This window comes from Antennarius striatus, chromosome 15, assembly GCF_040054535.1.
Source record: "Antennarius striatus isolate MH-2024 chromosome 15, ASM4005453v1, whole genome shotgun sequence".
Taxonomy (NCBI): Eukaryota; Metazoa; Chordata; class Actinopteri; order Lophiiformes; family Antennariidae; genus Antennarius; species Antennarius striatus.
This window is the reverse complement of record NC_090790.1, coordinates 17,092,740-17,116,010: the sequence shown is the minus strand read 5'-3', so window position 1 is coordinate 17,116,010 and position 23,271 is coordinate 17,092,740. Positions and strand designations below refer to the sequence as shown.

Sequence of the window (23,271 nt, the reverse complement as noted above, 5' to 3'; positions counted from 1 at the left end):
GTTATTATAAGGTTATTTATTTCTCTTTTGTATTTTTATGTGTCTTGTGAGGGAACAGCGCCTCTTATCTCTGCCTGGCCCCTTTGACGAGGGGAAGAGTGTGAGAGAGATGCATGACAGCCTTGTACTCCTCAAACTTCTGCACTTTCAATGATCCCATTGTGTGTGAGGCAGATAGGCAGAGTTCAAAGGGCACGCCTTCCCGACAAACACTGATTGTTCCACCAGAGGGGTCGAAAGAGGATTGGATGAATGCTTGTTTTTCTGTACACAAATAACCACTATGAACATTTGTTTAATCTGCAGGCTGCAGACTTTGACAGACCCTCTGCTGTCAGTGACAAACTGACCTCTGTCGCACACAATGCCGCATTTGAAATCCACATGACGTATATGTGCATGATTTGACGTTCGCGCTTGTGTAAAGGTCAAGTTATATAGTGTTTTTTTAATAGACTGTGATCATATTAAATTGTATTTTCTCTGTTTCTTCAGTGTAAAAGAAAATTTGAGAGAGACTGCAAGGAGGCAGACAGAGCGCAGCAGTACTTCGAAAAGATGGACGCTGACATTAACGTGACAAAGGCTGATGTGGAAAAGGTATGTGTCTCCTGTGCAGCTGCACCTATACACATAAATGATTTGATCTTTTTGTCTTCTGGAAATCAACACATGCGTCTTTCAACTCAGAATTCTCAGGACTTGTAGACCAGATCCCCCTGGGCCTGTAGCTGATGTCATTTCCTGTAGTCATAACCAATTAAAAAAGATCAGAACATCCTAGCCTGTAACCCACACAGCTCTCATGCCTGCAAGGCATCATGGGTCAGCAGCGCCTGCTCCTGCTGCTTGATCAGCTGTTGAAGCACATCTCTTGCTAGGAATCGACACAGTTCAGACCCGATTATTATGCAAATGTAGGCTGGAATAAAGAGCCTTTCTGCATTCTGGACCTGCAACCAGAGAGCTACCATAGGCTTAGGATAACATGCAACTCAACTGGAAAGCACAGCAGCTCAAGAAACCAGTCTGGAAACAAGAGTGTGGTTGTGTCTGACTACAGTTGTTTCATTTATACAAGCATGGAAGACTCAATCATAGCACAACAATCACTGCTGTATTTTCGTTGTTGTTCTTCCTGTCTGTGTTTTGTGATCATGTGAAGGGCTTCTTAGTTTATCCGAGTTTTTGTTGATGCTACACATGCGTATTTTTACGTTTCTGCTAACAGTTTACTTGACTTTTAACTTATTTTTGTGCCACTGGAAATATTTCTTACACTACAGTTACTTACTAGTAAACAACAGGGAATCAAATCAAACATGATGTTTTTTTTTGTTTTTTGTTTTTTTACAATTTGTTATTTATCATTTCCTTTTTAAACTAACAGTAGTTTCAGTCTCATCCTCACCACATGGAAATTTCTGAACACTGTTCACATCGAGAATGGTGTCCACCGAAGCTCAGCATTTCCCTACACCTTTTGTAAAATCAAAGTCAAAGCTATTTATTTTCAGCACAGACTGCTGTCTATGAAAACATCTCAATCTGGGGGATTTAGTTCTCACTGTAATGATTCCAGAGCAGCATAACCACAACTAGACCAAAACCACTGAAGTGTTCATTTGAGGTTCGACAGCTGGAAATGTGATGCTTTACTGTTGATGTCTGCATCTAATATCTAAGTTTGTTATTTAGACACACATCTGTAGGACACATGATACACTTCCTGTATATTCTACAGTAGAACACACATCAACTCTAAGTTCATCAACAAATATAGATCGCTGCTAAAATATACTGCATGGATTTTTGAGCAAGCTCACTTCTGTATTTCACCGACTCCCATTGCTATTATTTATAAATGAGGAACTTAAAATAGATTCAGCTGGATTTCATCCGATGTGGAAGATAACTTGATCATCCTCCCACAGATTTTAGAATTTTTCTATTGTATTTTCCTCATAATTGCTTGTTTTTGTTTCATGAATCTTCTCAGCTGTGATGTACGCCTATAGTCTTGTAATAGTCTTCATGATACGTGTGATCGTATGAAAAAAAGAGAAGAACGTGTGTGGTCATCCATCTGCATCACGAGTCTTGTCTGTGATTTGGATGTTGGGGCTTCGATGTTGCATGATTTCACCGCAAGCTTGATTTCTGTCTCTCGGTAGCACAAAGAGCACAGTATGACAGTAGCAATCCGTCATAGCATTTGTTAGCTAGTTTAAAGCCAAAAAAGACATCTTGTGTAGAGTTCTCTGTTTGTTTTCATGAGACAAACAGATTGCTTTATAAAACCCAAGTTAAGGACAGATCATAACTCTTGGTGATTTTTTTGCCTTTTATAGAAACATCTAGCGTTTTCTTTTTTTTTTTTAATCACCAGCAGAATCATGGACTTGTGTATTTTCTCAGTCGCAATGAAAAGAATCCATCTGACAAATTCAGTCAAGAAGCAGGAGTTTCATTGGAGATGTGACGTCTGTGATGCTATCGAAGCTGCTACTTGTTGAGCGGAGGCACCATGGTTTCTCTGCAGCTGTTCCTTCTCTCCACCTCTGGCCAACAAATCTCTCAATTTTAGTTTGGGATTCACAGCTGAGTCTCCACAAAGCTTGGTCTCCATTTCTTTGCTGCCTTTACTTATTACATGAACGTGGCTTTACCAGTTTCTTAGTGGTGATTGTGTTTGTTTCCTCTGATGCCAACTTCCCCTGAGTTGTGAGTTGTGACACACCCGGTGGGCCAGAAATCTACGGCAACTTCTTGTTCAGCTGGAAACAGCTAACAAACCTTTTTTTTGTGTGTGTGTGTTTGTGTATCTATTTTATGCCATACCTTGAAGCGAAGTTCCCACAAGGTAGGTCCAGCGGACAGAAAGCCCGTTATATCTGTGGGAACACACACACACACTGTCTACAGTCTAATACACAACCCTGGCAGGTCCCTGTTAACATTCCCTGTTCTGTCTGACTGTGATCTACTGCTGTGCTAAAGTTTGTCCTGCTGTCTTCTTCTAAACCTTTCCTCCTCCTGGAGTTTACGTGTGCGGTGTGTCAACAGACAGGAAGATAATTAGATTTATTGATTCCACCTAGAAGCACACACGTAGAGTATACGGACACTCACTGTGAGTGAGTCAAAGATAATCAGGTAGCTTCCAGAAAATGACAACAGGATGTGATGCAGCTGCAGGCGCTGCAGCGTTCAACGCGGTTTTGGTTTCATACCCCTGTCGCATCGTCAACCTATTCTGCACACTTTGTATGCACCAACACCAGCACAGCCCGAATCCACAAATGCATGCTCACACACAGATTTTCAACAGCCGCCCCTTCACATGTGCTTTTTGACTTTCACATTCCCTTCTTTTGTAGGCAGTGACTATCATTTTCCACCTACGCTTTAACCGTCCTCCCTCCTGTGCTGGAAATATTGCACCTCTGTGTCTCTGCTCTGATGTCATCCTATTCTTCTAGTATGTCATCTATTACTTAAACATCTGTGTGTGAGTGTCGCAGACTCAACTCCTGCCTCAGGGTGATGAAAACGGGATGAGGGGCTTTAAATTTTTCCCATATGTCTGCACAAAGTTCCTACCGATAGGACTGCAGGTCATTTCTGTGCAATCAGGGAATCACAAGGTGATCTTTTACTATAAATAACCAAAAGAAGATATTTTATGTGTTGACTTTCTTCAGATCGGATGGAAAGAGGAAACAGATATGAACATTTAGCTGCACACACCCACCCCACATGCTGTCTAGCTGAGATAATCTCATCTCCATCTGCTCGCTTCAGGACCCGTAATAGGCTGCTCCTGCTGCGATTCTGCCCGCCTGAGACCGAACTAGCTTAAAAATAATCACCATTATCAACAACAGAGATAGTGGGCCAGACTGGGCCAAATCTAAATCCCCTCTGTTCTGCAGCCGGCGCAGGTTCAAGTTTCTCTTTATATGTGTTTGTTATGACCTACATACCTAATAGTCGGTTGTCAAAGACTGCTGCTGCTGCCCAGCGTGGCTTTGCACCTGTGCAAGGCGTGCACAAGGTCTATTTGTACACATGTGCATGCTCGAAATACTCCCGTGCACATATATGTGTCGACTCACGCAGGTTCTGACGCTGTGGTTGTGCGTGTGTAGTCCATACGTCTGTGTCAGGCAGAGGAACATGGAAGGTTTTCTGAGGAGACTGTGTGTCTGATATTTTTGCATCTTTTTTTACAAATTTTGTTTGTTTGCTCTTTAGGCACGACAGCAGGCTCAGATGAGGCACCAGATGGCTTCGGACAGCAAGAATGATTACTCCTCCTACCTGCAGAAGTTCAACCAGGAGCAGAATGAACATTACTTTACCATTATCCCCAACATATTCCAGGTGAATGTCACAACATGGCAGATGATAACACTGAGATTAACTGGTGTTTCACCTCTTGTGAACACACGACAGATTTTCTTTGATTCTAAACCCATAACTTATCATTTTCAGCGTGGTTCAATCCTCTCTTCTCCTGTAAATTTAACTTATTTATTGATATGCCTGAAATTTAATGTAGAAACTTCAAGACATGGAGGAGACGAGAATCGACCGGCTGGGAGTTTGCATGAAGACATTTGCAGACGTGGACCGCCAAGTGCTGCCCATCGTTGGGAAGTGTTTAGATGGCATGACGAAAGCAGCCGAGTCCATCGAGCCCAAGACTGTGAGTGTACAGAATGCGCACACACACACACGCACGCACGCACACACTGTCATACGGGTCGTATTACTCACTCTCTGACTCTCAGTCACATCCCACACGCTATGATTAGGCTTTCATTAAAACGACAAGTGTGCCAGCGGGCTGGCATCCTGCGGGGGCTGCTACAGAATACGAACTGGCCACCTTGAGAGAATAGCTTTGCAAAATGTCAGAACTGGTCTTGACCTTCATAGCAAAACAACGAGGTAAGGCCACATGCTGTATTTACTGCACCAGCAGCTCCTGTGACTCTGTGACACCGTGATTCCCCTCAATGACAAACTGACTAATAGATTTGAATTATCTGTTGGGGCTCCAGTCCAACTTCCAATGATGCTAAAGATCTCAGGACAGCAGGGAAAGATCTGATGCATTACATACACCACAGGCTGTGTCTGCCCTCTTCCTGGATCGCCCACGCCTGAATCCCTCCTGAGAGCTGTGACTAGTATTAACCTTCAAGAATGGCTGAAGTCCATTGCATTTTAAAGTCATTTGATATTTTGGATAATAAATGTATTCACTTTCTGGCGGTGAGTTTTAGAAAGAAACAACTCTGTGAAGCTGCTGGCAGCTTAGCTTAGCATAAAGCATGAAAGTGAGGGGAAAACAGTTAGCCTGCTTTGACCAGTGGTTACAATTCTTCCTTCCAGCACCGTTAAAGGTAACTAATTAACTTTCTATTGGCTCTATAGGTTTTTACACTTTGGTTCAACAAGCAGGACATGATGGGATGCTAACCGAGGTTAGCTGCAGCCCCCTGTTTCCAGTGTTTTTGCTTCAACTGACTGCCTCCTGGTGACAGTTGTTCTTAGATGTATATTTGTGTGTTATTACTCTTCTCATTTATCTCACTGCCAGAAGGCCAATAAATTTACACCCCCTCCCCCACCCCACCCCCAAACAGTTTTTAATGTCTGTGCCTGTTCTAGAAATACTCCTAATTCCAGAACAGGCACAGACATCAAGTTGAATCTCCTGCAGTCTGAACCCTCGGCTGAACAGAGACTGTGAATCACTCTATTTTTACTTCAGACCCTCGACTGTAAAACAGTCGACAGTTTGCGTTTGTTCTCACATTCGTGTTCTGTTCTACTGATAATTAGTAGCTGCTATTTCGATACTGAGTTTGCCAGCATTTGAGAAAATGTTCAGCGTGATCTTTAGAAATGTTACATGTTGGCTGTGTGTGTGTGTGTGTGTGTGTGTGTGTGTGTGTGTGTATGCACCCCAGCTCCAGGGAGATAACTCCAGCGTGTGACTCCTTGCTGCTGTAAACAACAGCGTGGAATAACATATCACATGATCACACGCTCCTTCCCCCTCCCCAATCTCACTTCTACTTGTAGTCTCTCGTGTATACAGTACAGAACAGATCTCAGACCAGCGACCCTCCCTCCAACCAGACCCTCCACCCTTATCAGTCCAGATAGGCAGATGCCTGCTGCACATGAATAATGTGCCTCTTCCTGCGTCTGTTGGGCCTGCCTGTGTCCCTGACCTCAGCCGTGTTATCATAACTCCTGCCTGACAGATTTAGGTCTTTTCCTCTTTCTTCTGTGGCCCACAAACCAAATTACAATATTCACACTCCTCTTTTCTTTCCCAACTCATGAAAGAAAAGTTATCAGAAGAAAACCACTTTAAACAAAGAGACTCCACTCTGACATTGTGTTGCATCTTATCTCCAGACTTGCTGACAAGCGGGAAAGTCCAAACAAACAGTGAACATTTCAATCATTTGCTTTAATGTGAATAAAATGTGTGTCATGGAAGGTTTAGCCCATAACTGATCGCTTCAACGACTCTTGATCATCTAGGACTCGAAGCAGGTGGTGGAGTCTTACAAGTCCGGGTTTGAGCCGCCGGGAGATGTGGAGTTTGAGGACTACGGCCAGGCCATGAAGCGGACGGTGTCTGACAACAGCCTGACCAGCTCCAGAGAGGCCAAAGAGAAACCTTCTGGCAAGAGCAAGGGCAAACTGTGGCCTTTTATTAAGAACAAGAACAAGGTAACATCCCAATACACGCTGAACTCACACCCCAGTTTGTACATGTCCACACTCGCGCTGCAGGCAGGGAGGGATAAGCATCATGTGTGTGTTCAGTGTCACATTTCTAGCATTGATTTTGTATTCCATTTATTTTCTATGACTTTCGTTGACTTCTCTTTGAGCTCAAGACGTGTTGTTGGTACATATTCCTATTTGCCATTTCTGTTATTATCCGCCACCCGTTTTGTCCCCCTCTACCCTCCACCTGGCCACCACCTTCGCCGAATTTTTGGAGCCTCCCTCCTGTAACAGACACTAATGCATTTCTTCTTTCATCCTGTGGATGGACTCGACCGGCCGATATTAACTCGATATGAAATAACAGTAATACAGAAATAACAATAACTCAACTCACGGTGTTTTCCCATCACCTGATGCGCGACTTTGGGTGGCGTCCTTTGTTTTCCTGCTGCTGAAGCTGAACGGCAAAAAACTGACCTTGCTGTGGACTGGTGGTACTTACAGAGAGGAGTGTGTCTGCGTGTGTGTGTGTGTGAGTGGGAAAATACACCTGGAAGAGTGTTTACATAGCGTGTGAACTCATCCAGTGAGAAGGAAAGCTTATTCTATAATGATGCATTCATGCTAAATGGTGAGTTTTCAGACTAAAATCAAACATTATATTGATAATTCAGTGGAGAACCAAGTTTTGGTGCTTTTGTCATGCTTGAGCGACAGGTTTCTGAATCTCTTGGCCGTGCATGCGCATCGCTGGGCGTCTCCAAACTAACTCCTCAACCACCAGTTGATGAATCCTGCAGTCGGGGTTTAATGGATGGCGATAGGCCGTTAGATTTCCCTTACGGTGACCTCAGATTTGGCTGCTGCTGTCCTTGGGGATGCGGTGAATTTCTCATCCCGGGCTGGCATGAGATGAGGTCGAGAATAAGAGGATATCTAAAATGAAGCCTGCATGCGCTTTGAGCGGAACTCTTTCGCTGTTTGCTTTGTTGCAGCTGCTTACCTTAACATGTTTTATGCTCCCCACTCTGGTTATTGTCCTCTTTTTATCTGTAATTTGTGTTTTTATACTTTGGACATATTCCCCCACGACATAACAGACACACTAGGTTTAATGTTCCTTTGTGTTCCGTTTGTTTTCTCGTTGTGTGTTTAATTTTTAATATTTGTCGGAGGCTTATTTATTTCGTTTTGTGTTCCCTCCTCCTCTTCCTCCTTTGTCTATTTTCGTTGGATTTTTGCCCCGTTCTTCTTCTACTTCTTCATGTTTTTCTTCCTCCTCCTCCTCCTTCTCCTCCTCCTCCTCCTTTTCCTCCACCTCTACGTTATGGCTCCTTCTCTTACTGGTAGCTTATGTCCTTGTTAACATCCCCCCACCAGCCCCCACCTGCCCCCCCAGCCTCATCCCCGCCCTCACCCTCTGCTGTTCCCAACGACCCCCAGTCTCCCAAGCAGCACAAGGAGCCCCTCTCCCACCGCCTCAACGACTTCATGACCTCCAAACCCAAAATGCACTGCCTCCGGAGCCTGAGGCGAGGGGTAAGTGTGTGTGTGTGTGTTGTGTGTATGTGTCCAGCGAGCTTTTTGCATGTGTGTGTTAATCTGAACACTTGTGTACCTGCACCACTGTATGGGTGAAGTGATACAGAGTCAGATCTGCTTTGAATCATGATGATACAGCAGGCTTTGGAACCGAACGCCTCTAAAAGTCTATAAGACACTTTTTTTTCTCACATTTAACTCGATTGCCACTAAAATAGTGAAATCAGTACTGACCAGCAGGTCTCTCATCTTGACTCATACAGTGCTCAGCCTTTTTTTGCTTCTCTAGCATGCTAATGTGAATAACTAAGAATCAATAGTGTGTGTCTGGCTCACTAGAGGTCACTTCATCTTGTCCCTCCATCCTTCATATTAACTAACAATGACACTCCCTCTCACTCACCTCTCTCTGACGGAAATTTGCAAGACTCTTGATCGGTCTTGGCGGCAGCATGGAGGCTGCAGTCGCTTCCTGCGCTCTTGTCTGCAGTTTCAGCTGGAGGAAGCCATTTTTGTTTTGTTTTGCATGAGACATAAAGACAGGAGCGTTAAGTCCTCTGAATTTAAAAGTCACTGCTTATGAATGTGGATCAGAAGGCCAGCAGGGATTATTGATCCGTCAGCACCAGCCCAGGGTTCTGGTGGAACCAGCGTGTGTTGGAATGAAGTGGCTAACACACCTTCCATCCCTGTCTGACCTCGGGATAGGGCGGTAACTCGTACGTTCTTTCCTGCCTCCACAAATCATCTTTTGTTTTACGTTCGCATTTGAAAGGGCAGCCCTGTGAAGAAAAACATTCTTATGAATCGGTGTGAACGTGACGTACGAAGAGACAAAAGAACAACGAGGTACGCTGGAGCACTTCATAGAGGAAATGACTGAAGGCCGATTGAAAAAAAAAAGGGAAGTGTGTGTTCTGTGGAGCGCTACACAGATCAGGCAGGAAGTGCACGTTTTCTGAAAGCGGAAGTGCTGAAATGACTCTGAAAAGAGAGTCGTGAGTTAAATTAGATGCTTTGTGTTTGAGCACACACGTTAAGATGATTGACCTCAGAGAAACAGATCATTTAACAAGAATGAAGTTTTTAATTGTGTGAGACGTTATAAATACCAGAGCAGGAAGCCCCGTAGGGAACAGGCCAGCTTTTAAAACTATTTCCACGTCTGACGGCTGTGACTCCAGTGGGTTATCGGCATTCAGGCCTGATCCAGCTAGCTGCTGCTAGCAACGCGATGGATACGCTTTGATTTTAGAAAATTCTTAAAACTTTTTGACGTAATCCTGCTAAGTAGTTTAAAATACAAAATCAAAAACCAATAAAATGTTATCAGGAGAATGCGGAGATGTCGTCTCTCCGGAGAGAATGTACACATTAACTGTATGCTCCATCCATAGCTTTCTTGTATGTGCACATGTATGTGTTTCTGTGCGAGTTGAGCAGAGTAAGGCTTTGTGTCGGGGGGATCAAATGAACCCCGTGTGCAGCATAATAGCTAAAAGTCGTTCTCATTGACGAAGCTGTGTTCTCTCTAACAACCACCACAGCAGCAATCCCCACGCTCGCTCGTTTGTCACAAAGAGCTCATGAAGAGGACTCTGGGCCGACCCACATATGCTTTTGAAGCAAGGCAGTATGTTGTAAGTGTGTGTGCGTGTGTGTGTGTGTGAACGTGTGTGTGTGTGTGTGTGTGTGTGTGTGTGTGTGTGTGTGGCGATGATCTGAGGGTGTGTTTGATCAGGAGAAGCCATGTGGAGCACATGCATTAGCCTCACATAATAATCTGCTGTGTTCACACAGTCCTTTACACTCATTGAGGAAGAAAAGTCCTCACAAAAAGGCTAGTGTCTGTGCGCCGATCTGAATTGATCACATGGCTCTGACGCCTGTAGAACTGGAACGAATGATCGGAAACAAAAAAGGCGATGACTTCATCACACATCACATGAATCCGCTTGAGGTTTCTTGTTGTCGGCAGCGCATTCGGGACTTCCCACCCGAGCATCCCCCAGGGGTCAATTCACAAAGTGTCACGAGCACCTGAGACTGCTTGGAGGATGCTCTTCATCCCACCCAGCAATCCTCTTCTTCACCGATCCCACTGTCAGATGGATGCATTATCAAGCGAGGTGTTGGTCACACTTTGGGTCTTGGGTCAGCCTACAGTGCCCAGAATTCACCCCTCCAGGGCTTTGTTTGTGCTGGCGTGCCACGTCGCCATAATGTTGTCTGCAAGGGCTGTGATATACTTGTTTATCTGTGTCTGTCTGTGGGTGTGGAAAAAGTTGGGGAGGATCTGTGGGACCAGTATAAACCAGTATAAACTACTAAGAATCAGAAGTGAATAATAAACACGGGATCTTATAAAATCCTTGTATAACTCAATATAATTAAGTTAAACTCTCAAGTGATCACATGAAAAAACAACATCCAAACAAGGATAATTCAGAGCTTATAATGGGATGATTTTGAAAAATGCTCAAACTGGAAACAAAAATGTGAAAAATAAAGTGGGACAAAACACACAATTGTGAGTGTGATCATTGAGGACGCAAGGAAAGTGAGCGAAAACGATGATGAGAGGTTCGCCTTGTGGTGGTACAACATGTTAAGTGCAAATAAAACGTTAATAGTTAATAATAAAGTTAATAATAAAAAAGTTAATAATAAAAACTGTCCCAAAGTCGTTCTGTCCAATGAGAGATGGATGGATGATAGTTGTTTAAGTGCTTTTTCTGAAGCACCTCAACTCCTATAATATGTGGGATTAAAGAGCTTTTAGGGTGTGGATTAGACCCTGGCTAGATAATAATTTAGAGTTAGCATCACAAACAAGGAATCCAACAATGAACTAGCAGTAGGGAGGAGAGAAGGAGGGGGGAGGGCCGTGAAGAGGCCATTTCAGGTGGATGACTCGATTATTGGCTGAAGTGAGTGGAGCTCCAGCCTGTGAGCCTCTAACAGGATTACAAGTCATCTGCTCCAGCTCTTTTGGCCAATGGCTGTGAACCTGCTCTTCTGTTCTCATGATCAGCTCAGCTAATGATCTAAATAAACTTTTACTACCACCAGTCACCGTTATTTGAGTTGATCTGATGGGTTTGGATAGTTCAATCCTCAGTTTGTCTTGTTTACAGTTTCTGCCTCCATGTCAGCCTATGGATCTGCTGATGTGCTATATGCTTTTGGCGCCCTCTGCTGCCATCCGTGTGTCATTGTACCAGCAGTATAGAGGGATGAAGAAGTAAAGGGTACATCCATCCGTCCCCCTGTCTCCCTCTACTTCTTTACTTTAATTTACGTCTTCCATTAATTCTGTTCACATTCTTTTACTTCCTGTTTGTTCCGCAGGTCGGCCTTTTTTTTTTTTTCCCAAGTTATCTCATTTTTCATTAATTCATCATTTAGAAATGTTGAACTTCGCCACTTTGGAAAAGAGTCGTGTATTTTTTAAAACAATGACACAATTTATATATATATACTTATACATACATCCCAAAATGAGCTTTACCCTCTTTTCCTTAAACAGTGAAGTTTGGCAAAGCAAAGCTTTTTCATAAAATTCATGTTTGTTTGAAGGAAAATGCAACAAATGGCTGTAATTTTCTCTTGATGTTGACTTTTTCTCTCTCTCTCTCCTGCGCCTCGCAATTTACCTCCCCTCTCTCCCCCCATGAAGCTTTCTCTCAAGCTGGTAAGCATGACCGTTTAAACGCACCACCATAGCGGCATGACCACAGCACGCATGTCACGTCCCCCCCACCCAGTAACACACTGTTAATAACATTGTGTACGCCGTTATTATTTTGTTCTGCTCTCTTTATTTATTTTTCAATTAAAGTTGGTAATTTAATTTCTGCTGTGACACAACGGTGGGACGCCCAACTCATGTCGTTGTCTCATTTGTGTGTTATTTTGCTGTTGGTGTGTTTGTGTCGTGGTTGTGTTCTCGTCACGTCTCTCCCAAACTGTCTCTGTGGTGCAGATCACGCTCAATTCCCACGTCCGGAATCTCATTGAGGTGATCAGATTTACTCTGTTATGTATGTTGTTCGTCTGGTAGTCCTTCTTGTCTCGACGGATCGTATGTTGTTGTAACGAATACTAATCTGATTACGTAGCAGCTGCTCATTCATGTCCTCACACTGCATGCTGGCATCATCCTGATTCTCCTGTCAAGCTAACACACCGGTAGTGTATAAAAATGTCATCTCTTCATGAATATCCACTTAGGAACATGACACACTCAGAATTTAAAGATTGATTAGGTATGTTTGGATGCAAACACTTGTACGCTAAATATGAAAATATCGCGTGAAGACTGAGGATGAGGGGATGAAGCTGGCGTCACTCCTCAGTGTCTGTTTCTATGAAATAAGCCACAGGTCGCTGCTCCTGGTTGAGCTTTAGACAGAACCTGGATGCTGCTGCTTCTAGTCTTCATGCTAAGCTAATTTGACCACCAGCTAGCTTCATATTTATTGTACAGACATGATAAATATGCTAATAGTGTCATTAAAATGAAACATCCTCTCTTCCGGGTTTTTCTTAGTCAAAACAATAGTCAATCTTTAAATTCTTAACCCTCTTTAAGTTATCACACAAATAGCGTTTATAGGGTTTCCATTCATTTTGGGGAAAATCGAGACTATACACACTAATGCATGACGTCTGTACGAGTCGATATCTCTCAGAGAAGTGCATGTGTCCACATGATGATGAGTCTTTGTTGTGTTGCATGCTGGCAGAAGGGGCAAGGTTCCAGCTCTAAGCTAGCTGCAGTGAATCCTGACCTCATGTCTGGAGCTCCTAGAGTTGCTGTATATGTTGTGGTGCTGCTGTGACATCATCTCAGTGAGAGCCAATCAGACTTTCACCTGTTCATTCCATCCATAGATTTTGTTGTTAACTGACAAGAGGAGAGGATAGCAGTACGAGTTCAGACTGATATACCTCAACAACCGTCGGATGATTTATTGTCAGATATTGTACAAATAATTCGGATCCCCAGAGGAAGAACCCTGATTGCTAAAGCCATTATTCTTTGTTGCCCCCTCCCCAGCAGCCAGTCCAACCTGCCTCATCTGTACTTTGGTACCATGGTGATAATCAGCAAATGTTATCTAGCACGCTACATCTGTTCCATTATCACTGTGATGTTAGTGTGCTAAAAGCAACTAGCTTGATCATTATTTAGTGTCGTTACTTAATTTTACGAGGGAATGTAGCCGCAAGAGGACACATTCCACTTAGATGGTTTGGACATGTCCAGAGGAGAGATAGTGAATATATTGGTGGAAGGATGCTGAGTTTTGAACTGCCAGGCAGGAGGCCTAGAGGAAGACCAAAAAGGAGATTTATGGATGTAGTGAAAGAGGACATGAAGGTAGTTGGTGTGAGAGAAGAGGATGCAGAAGACAGGGTTAGATGGTGGCAAATTGATTCGCTGTGGTGACCCCTGAAGGGAAAGGCTAAAAGGAAAGAAGACCTAATTTTACAAGGGCTGGTTGTGATGATATGATACAGACTTCAGTTTATCTAAATCAAGGGTCCAATGCATGGATTGAAATAGTTTAGTATCATCCGAATTATGAGGCATCGTATTCACAGAAAGTTTGAGGCTCTGATGGGAAGTATGACTCATCAGATCAGTGTTACCTTCTCATCGGGAAAGGTGACCCTCATCCAGTCAGAAACACGACCTCACACAACCTCCGTTTTAAGAAGGTACAGCGAGATGGCTATAAATCCATTAGTTCACTCTGAAATACAATCTGAGTGGTTGTAGGTCGTAGAATGGCTTTTTATTAGTTTTTGCCTCCTTTGAGGCATGGCGGCTGAAAAGGTGAAAGTCGAACGAGAGTCGTTCACAGGAAGAGACGCAGCGCCTACCTAGACAACAACACAACAAATAAACAACAGCTGGAGATGCTCCTTTTCATCTCTTTCCCATCTTTGTCTCTTTTCCCGCCTCTCTTCCTCCTGTTTTCCCCTCTCAGGGCTCCGGGCCGGAGGACTTCAGCCATCTGCCCCCAGAACAGAGGAGGAAGAAGCTGCAGGCCAAGCTGGACGAGCTGAATAAGGACATTCAAAAAGAAATGGACCAGAGGTAGCTTCATGCAGAAATTTGGATTTTGAGATTGGAATATTTGTGTTTACCCTCGTAATAAGCAACAAGGACTGGAGGCGGGGGCTGATTGGAGTAATTTGCTCTCCCAGGGACGCTCTGACTAAGATGAAAGACGTGTACGTGAAGAACCCTCAGATGGGAGACCCGACCAGCGTCGACCCCCGGCTAACAGAAATAGGCCAGAACATCGAGAAGCTCCAGTTTGAAGTTCAGAAATTCGAGGTGAGTTTCTGTGGCGGTCTCATTGGTGCGATCTGAGCGTTAGCGCTGGCGAAGCCGTCGTGTCTGGTTATAATACAGTCTGGTTATATAAGACTGTAAATAACGAAGAGTTCAAACGTACGTTCTCCAGCTGGGACAGCTCCAAGTACGTCTGCAGCTCGTCCATATTAGGAGAAGATGTGATGCAGCTGGAGGGGCTGGATGTTCCTGCTCCGTGGCGGGAGAGATTTCCCAGAACCCAGTTTAACCCTGGAAATGTCTGGCGAACAAAACGGAATGCTTGAAATGAAGTTGGCGCGAAAAAAAAGAAAGAAAGAGAAGGCACGTAATAAACGATAGTTTGTTTCAGGGATGGTTAGCAGAGGTGGAGGAAAGGATGCCTTCCAAGAGCGACACACACCGGAGGAGCGGATTCTATGAAACCCAGAACAACACAACAGTCGGCAACACCTGCGCGCAGGACAGGGAGAGGTATGGTATACCCTAAAAAAACCGCAACCAGAACGACACCTAGACGTCCCACCACGGATCTTTTACGTGCTTTTATTTCGCGGAACAAAACTATTAATGTTTTCACAGTATATTTACTGTGTGTGTGTGTTGGCCCTTGAGCAGCCCGGATGGCAGCTATACAGAGGAGCAGAACTCAGAGACTCAGGTCAAAGCCAACATCAACACCAACCCCACCTCCTCCACGCCGGAGTTCGACGACGAGTTTGATGACGAGGAGACCCTGCCCACCATTGGCACCTGCAAAGCCTTGTACCCGTTCGAAGGTTAATAAAAACCCATATGTGCCCCCACAAAAAAAAAACACGAAATGAAGACGAGCGCAGCGGTTTCTGCTCTAAAAGTTCTCCTTATTCTCCTTTTTTTATCGGTTACGCCGTTGATTCTCTTTCCTCGTCTCACGCAGGTCACAACGAGGGCACCATTGCCGTGGCGGAGGGCGAGCTGCTGTACGTCATCGAAGAAGACAAAGGCGACGGCTGGACGCGGGTGCGCAGGAACGAAGAAGAGGAGGGATACGTACCCACGTCCTACGTCGAAGTCTTTTTGGAAACGAACGCCAAAGGTGCTATGACATACATTTAACTCAGCTAGTGTGTTTTTTTTTTAATTTGGTTTTTTTTTAGTTAATGCAAGTTTCCGTTTCCTTGGTCTGATACGGAGATTGTTTGTGGCAGCTCACGTGACGCTAAACAAACACACTTTTTGTCTGCCGGAGAGAAGAAGGACAAGTCAGATTCGTCTGTTGTGCCTCGTGACATTTGTGATGACGGCTGATGAGTGTGTGTCTCCGAAGGAAACTTTTGTTCAGGAAATGACGCTGAGATCAGCTGAGGAAGGTGGATTTTTGTAACAAAGAGGTGCAAGAAAAGAAGCTTGTAGCTCCTCGCTTTTCATTCAGTGCAGTGCCCCCTAGTGGTCGTTGAAAATGTCACAAGGTTCCCTCATGGGATGTAAGCAATCACATGTACAGAACACATCAGGCAGTTATCGACTCAGACCACTTTGCTTTGTCTCAATCAAACATTTGAGTGGATATGGCGAGAAATCAGTTCATCACACAAGTCGTCGTGTTCCAGTCAGTGCAGGAAAGCATGATCCGCCGCGCAATCACGCAGATGTATTTTAAAGTCGCTGTAAAATGTGAATACACATTTAAAAACGTATTTTTGTAGAAATCTAAGGAAAACCGCCCATCAAATGTTGCATGCTGTGGACAAATCATAGTCCTGTTACAACATTAAGAAGTTGGGGTGGTTTTATGTATATATACGTATATATATAAAAAGAATTAAATTCACAACTTCATTTATTGGTTTTTTGATAATGATGATGTCAGGTTGTTCTGGTCCTTTTTCCAGGACAGTGGTAAAGAAAGGCCTGGGGGTTACCTGTGCTAAGATAAATGGTGAGACGGGGCTCATGCTGGGTTCAGACTGGGTTCAGACTGGGCTCATGCTGGGTTCAGACTGGGACGTGGTTCTGAATCTTTGTGGTTTCTGCATGCGTGTCTGAGCTGCGCCTCAGCGCAGGTCCGTCGTAAGAGCATGGCGTGTTTGGCCTCTGTGCCCGGTAGACCTCGCCTCTACAGTCTATTAAAAAAAAACCCAGAAACCATCTCCTCCACAACTCATCACCTGAACCTCCGTTTCATTTCCTGTGACGATGAAGAGACGCCGTTTCACATCAGCAGCATAAAACGCACATTTCACGCCCCGTGAAAGTCATGGTTGGAGAACGCTGTGAGATGTGCATGAGGCGACGTTTGTGGGATTTTATTTATTTTTGTCATTATGGCCCAATCCCAATTCCCTCTTTCTGCCCCACATCTTATCATTGCGCCTCCATTCTGACGTTCCTGTCTAGGGTAATGTGTCTTCTTTCTTCAGCGTTTGGAGGGGTAGTCATCGTCATCAACAGCAGCAGCAACAGGCTGGTATAGAACTAGAATAAATATATTAAACAAGGAGCGTCCCATTTTCTTCAACCTCTTAACTCTTGATGAAAGCACGACTCAAAGGAATTGGAATTGGGCCCTGTGATTTCAGCATGTTGTGACCAAGTGAATCGGCTGCATTCTAACATGCATTCAGGCCGGACAACGGACGACGGGTTAATGCTGTAGCTTCATACATGCAGTGATTTTTATCATCCTCCACTCCATATCTGAACATGTGGGATCTTTTCCTTTAACGCCATCTAACTTTTCTTTTCATCATTTTTTTTTTTTGTTTGTTTGTTCGTATTTTCCTTTTCTTGAATTGCAGATTCCTAAAAGCAGGAGGCTGGCTGAGGGACGGCAGGGCAAGCAGCCTCAGAGAAACCCGCCACGTTCCTCACAGATCAGAAAGAGAGCGAAAGATGACCTGAAAAAGAGAGAGAAAGAGAAAGGGAGAGAGAAAGAGAATAGCTAGAATGCACAAAGAAAGTTTGCAGATGAGAAGCGCCGTTTAGGAAAATTCATCTAAATTTTTGTTTCGGAACCTTTTCCTGTTCTTAACATCCATGCAGCCGCCGCCAGTAACTAGTTTGCATCTTGTTGTTTTTCGCTTTGCTTCTTCTTGCTATGCGCGGTCCTGAGTCTGAACACCCCTGTTCCCCTCACACACACACCCCACCCTATTTCTGGCTGCACACAAACACAGACACACACACACACATACAAGCATGGAAGAGGGTCTGGTCAAACACAGGGCCGAGATCAGCTGTTAATCTGCGTGTTTGTGTGTGTGTGTGCGTGCGTGTCTGTGTTTGTGTGTAAATCGTAGATGCCTCACTCAGAGCTCATCTTCATCCCCGCCGCTTCCTCGTCCTCCTCCGCCCACCTGTCAAAGCGAAGGTGTCGATCATACCTGTGTGTCACACTGAATGCCTGTGTGTGTGCGTCTGTCTTGTTTTGAAGGTCTTGCGTGTTGTTACGTCCCTTTCTTGGCGACCGCCTCCACGCATCCGGGACCAGCTGGAGGGAAAAGAAATGGATGATGGGTCGTTGGCCATCACTCATCACACCTTCGAGTGATCGCCTTGTCTCTGGTGTCTGATTCTCTCTCTGACCCCCCCCCCTTTTTTTTTCTTTTTTTTCTCTGGTGGCCTCTTGGAGGGCGACGCCCTCTTAGCATTGTGGTGTGCTGCATGCTTGCCCTGTCTTCCTCCAAGCCCCTCCGACCAAGGGGGCGTTTGGTCATTTTAAGCTCCGCCTCCCCCTCACCTCCTTCCTTTGTGTTCAGTTAACCCTCATCGCCTGGTTCTGTTTGATTAACCTGAATGTTTGGGTTCAGTGCCTGTGGTTCTGATTTTTTTGTTTTTATATCTCTTGTCCTCTGTTAGTTCAGAAAGCACCACTTCCTGTTTTTTCAAGTGCGCGTGAATGAGCCCCTCCTCCCAGTGTTCCCATTTTAATCTCAAAACTGTCATTAAAGGACAGATGTTGTTGTTTTTTCTGAACGATCTTTTACGTAGGTAGCTCACGGATGTTTGTGTGTGGTTTTACCGTCAGTACACAGTATTTATGTTAAAAAAAAAAAAGAGTGTCTTCTGCGAGTCGTCGTTGGTTTACAGTCGATCCACTCGTTCCAAGAATCGCCCATGAAAAAACGATGTTGGGATGGTTCGCTTTAATCGTCTACTGGATGAAAAATATACTGTGATCCACGTGAAATGTGACCCCGCCGCGGGCCTTAAACGGGTCTCAAAGACAGAAAGAGGATGACGACGATGGTGGAAAGGATGAAGATAATCTCGAAATGTTCTGGGGTCAAATTTGCGTTTTTATAATTCAATAAACTGAAAGGAGAGAAATCGCATCCGCCGATCCCCCGTTACTGCCCGTTTCTGCCCTACGTGATTTCATCATGTTTTTTTATGTCATGTGATCATGTCAGGATGCAACTCTTCTCTCTTTAAATCGTGTGTTGTGGCTTTTTCTGCCTAGATGGGACTGAAATCTCTTAACCGCCGCCGTGACTAACGATTCGCTTCGGATGAAGCCGTTGTAAAATATTCATCCGACACAGCGGATTAGGAAAAGTAAAAGTAAAGCCCCTCGCCGGTGTGGTTCCAGGCTACACAAATATCACCAACAGAACTGTTTCCACTGACAGCAGATTGAATTCCTGCTGATTTATCCTTTACAGTCGCCCGTCATTCGATAAATCGAGATTTTCAAATAACCGCTTTGTTTATTGATTTTATTGATTGATTTTATTGATTGATGACATCATCCGCTACAAGGGCAGCTGTACGGCCGAACCGAGACGACCGCAAACTTTTCAGTTGACGCCCCCCCGGACTGATTAGACTGTACAGCATGACGGAGTCAGAGAGAATATATATGAATATATAAATAAAGTTTTAAAAGGAAAAACAACTTTATCTGCTTTGCAAAGTCAGACTTCTTTTCCTTTGTAAGATCTACCAAATGGTGTGTTTTGCACTTTTTCATTTGTGTTCCATTTGGTAGAACATGCTTGTGTTTTGGAGCACTGAATACTTTGTATTGTGTTTACTGTGCCAATTAAATATGCCTGGAAAGTTGAAGGTGTGTGATCGTGTTTTATTTGTTTTATTTTTTTTACTTTTGGGGGGGGGGGGGGGGGGGGGGTTAAATAATGCTCATGAGGAAAATATATTTTTATTTACTGTACTATAAAAGCAGTAACAAATCTCCTGAGTCAAATTTGCATTTTTTGTGACAAAGAAATGTTAATATTTCTCTATTTAAAGCATTTAAAATGTCACTATAATAAATAGTTGTTGCTTTAGCAACTCAAGAATGAATTTACAATGGTGCCCATTCAGTTAATAGATCGTCGGCTCTTGCACTACATAAAAATATCTAATTGTCAATACTGCATTAATCTTTAATTAATCAGTATCAACCCTGTTTCAATGGAAGCTCACTGCTAGCATGAAACATGTTACTAAAAAGTACAATGACTGCAGATGTTTGATAAAAGATGTTCAGTAATCTGATTACACTGTGACTGAAGTTTTTGTAAACAAAATTTTTAACTTGAAGGCGCTGATGCTTGATCAGCTGCGGATAAACAGAAGTTCCTCCTTTGGCCACTAGATGGGAGTCTTGATCCACCAAAACTTTAAGGTAACTTTTTCATTTATTTGCTATTTCCTGCTGATAATGCAGCACTTTTTGAGACGCAGACATGAAAACCTTAACTGCATGTGTAGAAAAAGTATCCAAGATGTGTTTCGGTTTTCAGATTATCCTGAATCAGGTATCAATCCTGCTCATGGATGGATCTGTGTTCTGGCTGATTGTGGCCCACTGGGCTGCAGCTGTGATCGGTCCCTGTTGCCCAGAAACGAAGAGGTGCATGCTGGGTTGCAGATGCAGCCCTCACCTCCTCCAAACGCGCCAAATTGGCCTTTGGTCCTCGGGAACCAACAAGCTTTAAATGGTTGGAGAAAGTGGTTTGCTTCATTTGAATCTTGTTGGGATGTTGAGACCCAATTTGGAGCTTAACTTGCTTTTCTCTTGCAGTTGGTTTGGCAAAAGCTTCATTCCTGGGAGCACAGAGTTTACCTGGCTTTAAAAATATCAAGGATTGATTAAGATTAATGAATATTAATGATGTTTGTGAGCATTGTAGGCCAGCTTGGAAGATCTTTGGAGCGAACGAGCAGAGAACAGCTAGGACATTAAAAAAACTCATGCTTCTTTAACAAACGGGTGTATCATGAATCTTGCACGCCTTTGTCGAGGGTTTTTAAGCATCCTCGCACCTGTAGAGACACGCTCAGGATGTTCATTACAAAAAATGTGACTGGAGGCTTAGAATTAATGCTATTTCGCCTTTGGCTCCAACCTTGTGGAAGCAGAGGTGGAACGCTGATGTAGAATATTCAGAAGGTTGATTTTCAATGCAGGGGAGGTCGTTACCTCACTGGTTAACGGCGGTGGAAGGAGGTTCAGGTGATTTGGCCTGTGTGCTGATGAACACGTGGCAGCTTGGCCGCTCCCAGCCCGCGGTGCCATCCTGCAGGTAACATGAACATACAGGTAATGAGCTCTGACCTCACCTCCCTTCTCTCCGTCATCTAAAACTCATTCCAGTTTAAAAAAAAAAAACAATTTTAGAGAATAATATGTTTTGCAGCCTCTTGATGCCATTTCGTAGCTTACTAGCATTCTAATTTGAAAATCAGGTGCTGCAAAATGAATGTAAATATACTCGACATGGAAAACAGACCGGAAACATGAATGTATTTTCCACTGAGAGGAAAAGCTTCATAAAACACTAGAAATCCCTCAAATATCAGTCAGGCAATAATGCTAACAATGTTAACCCCATGCACCGACACCTTTAAGCCTTAGAAAACATATTTAATGTCAAAGTAGACCTGACTCAGCTTATAGAACCCACAGTGACAAATATACTTATTTTTCTTATGCTCAGCTACTGCTGAGTCATTTTAATTTTTTTCTTTAAACACATTTTACGTCTTCTTAATTATACCTGAGTTCATTTTTGTTGCTCCGTTGACTACATGATGTAGTTTCACTACATGCAGCAGCTGCCAGAGGTGTGGGAGCGACGCTGCTCGACTTGGGCTCTAGTCCAACTCCAACCGCAAATTTAATGACTTCAGGCTGAGGTCCGCAAAATCCAAAAAGGGTACAATTTTTCACCGAGACTTACCGAGTCTGACGACACAAAAGATTTAAAACCCCTTCTTAAGACGAAGGTGGAAAGATCTTGGCGAGACCAGCGACATTGTCAGACAGTCCCTAAAAATGTCTAGAAGAGGATCAGGTGACTCTAATCCAGATTTAAAAGGTTGAATGAATAATGACTCGACATAAAAACTTTTTTTGGTTGATTAAAAAAAACCAGAGACGTCAAAAACTTGCACTGCTCCGTTTTGAGGGTGTAACAGGTTTGTTTTTTGTTTTTTTTCCGAGTTGGTCCTGCTGGTTTTATTCTGTTCCATTACTGGTGTGTTCCTGTCTGGACTGGTGTGAAACCAGGCGGCCTAATGGAGAAAGCACACCTCTGGAGATCAGCCCAGTCTGTCCCGTCATTAAAGGGCTGGTGGGGGTCAGCGTCTGCAAAAGGCATCAAGGCCTTCGCCACTATATACCACCTATATAAAAGTATATATAAGTATGTGTGTGTGTGTTTAAATCGGTATGTTATGAATGCAATTTGTTTCCCTTCCTGAATTTGATTCCCGCTTTACCGTACCGGGAATCAAATCGTACCGCGGCTTCAGCAAACGTATGGATTGATGTGAATCGATGATAATCACGTCAGCGAGCAGCGTGAGCCGGGAGACCCTGCGGGCCTCGCGGACCTCTCCTCCAAGCCCTTCTGATGTTACAGATGCGACACGGGTTTCGACACGAGGACGGCTGTTATTCACGGTCTCTGTGACGGCAACCGTCAGATCCAGCCTGGAGAGAGTAAACAGCTTTCAACAGCGAACAGCACTCAGCTGCTGGCCTGTTGCGCTTCCACTCGCTCGCTGTGAGATCTCACTGAAAAGTTTCAGAACCAAAATATGTTCAAACCCCCCTCCCCCCGCCATGGACCCCCTCCTGACTGCATAAGAACTGTGGGAAAGGAAGACACAAACCACCAGCCGGTAGATGAAACGGTCATGGATGCATGTTAAGCTTGACATTTAAGTCATGTTTTAATATTAACGACAAACCCTTTTTTCGCTACGTCCTGTCGAAGCGAGAGGAAAATGAGGTCAGTGGGAAGCCGGTCCCTCCATCTGGAATTGATACGATGTCGGCAGAGCCGAACTGAGATAATACTTGGAACGAGGCTTTTCTTTTTTCTACCACATTCGGCACATTGTGATCCCGACTGACAACTTAGAGTTTAACAATCGACTCGGAGCAACCGAAGCACTGTGACTTCGCCGGGTTGCCATCTGGCAGCGAGACCTAGATGTCATCAGCAAACGTTTAAGAAGCAGAAAGGAAACAAATGCGGTTCAAGAGAGGAGAAAATTCTCTGCTGTACCGTTCCACTGATTCATGGCGCGAATCCATTTCGGCGGTCGTAATTTTTTTTTTTTTTTTTGGAGATGTAACTGCAGGGGGTTGAGACACCAGAAACGTGCAGTGTGTT

At 44.1% G+C, this 23,271-nt stretch overlaps 1 protein-coding gene across 24 annotated transcripts in view; it reads left to right on the top strand.

Moving 5' to 3' along the window:
• fnbp1b (formin binding protein 1b) overlaps nt 1–19,705 on the top strand; it is a 47,216-nt gene extending 27,511 nt beyond the window's left edge. For 4 of the 24 annotated variants that reach the window (XM_068335482.1, XM_068335481.1, XM_068335483.1 and 1 more), the window contains 12 exons: nt 496–600; nt 4,258–4,386; nt 4,565–4,711; nt 6,571–6,762; nt 8,116–8,304; nt 11,987–12,001; nt 12,293–12,328; nt 14,307–14,416; nt 14,527–14,659; nt 15,009–15,131; nt 15,264–15,435; nt 15,576–17,430. In XM_068335482.1, the coding sequence (XP_068191583.1) occupies nt 496–600; nt 4,258–4,386; nt 4,565–4,711; nt 6,571–6,762; nt 8,116–8,304; nt 11,987–12,001; nt 12,293–12,328; nt 14,307–14,416; nt 14,527–14,659; nt 15,009–15,131; nt 15,264–15,435; nt 15,576–15,754 (1,530 nt within the window). In that variant the 3' untranslated portion in view covers nt 15,755–17,430. The other 20 variants (XM_068335467.1, XM_068335469.1, XM_068335475.1 and 17 more) reach the window with 20 other exon arrangements.
• The last annotated feature ends 3,566 nt before the right edge of the window (nt 19,706–23,271 follow it).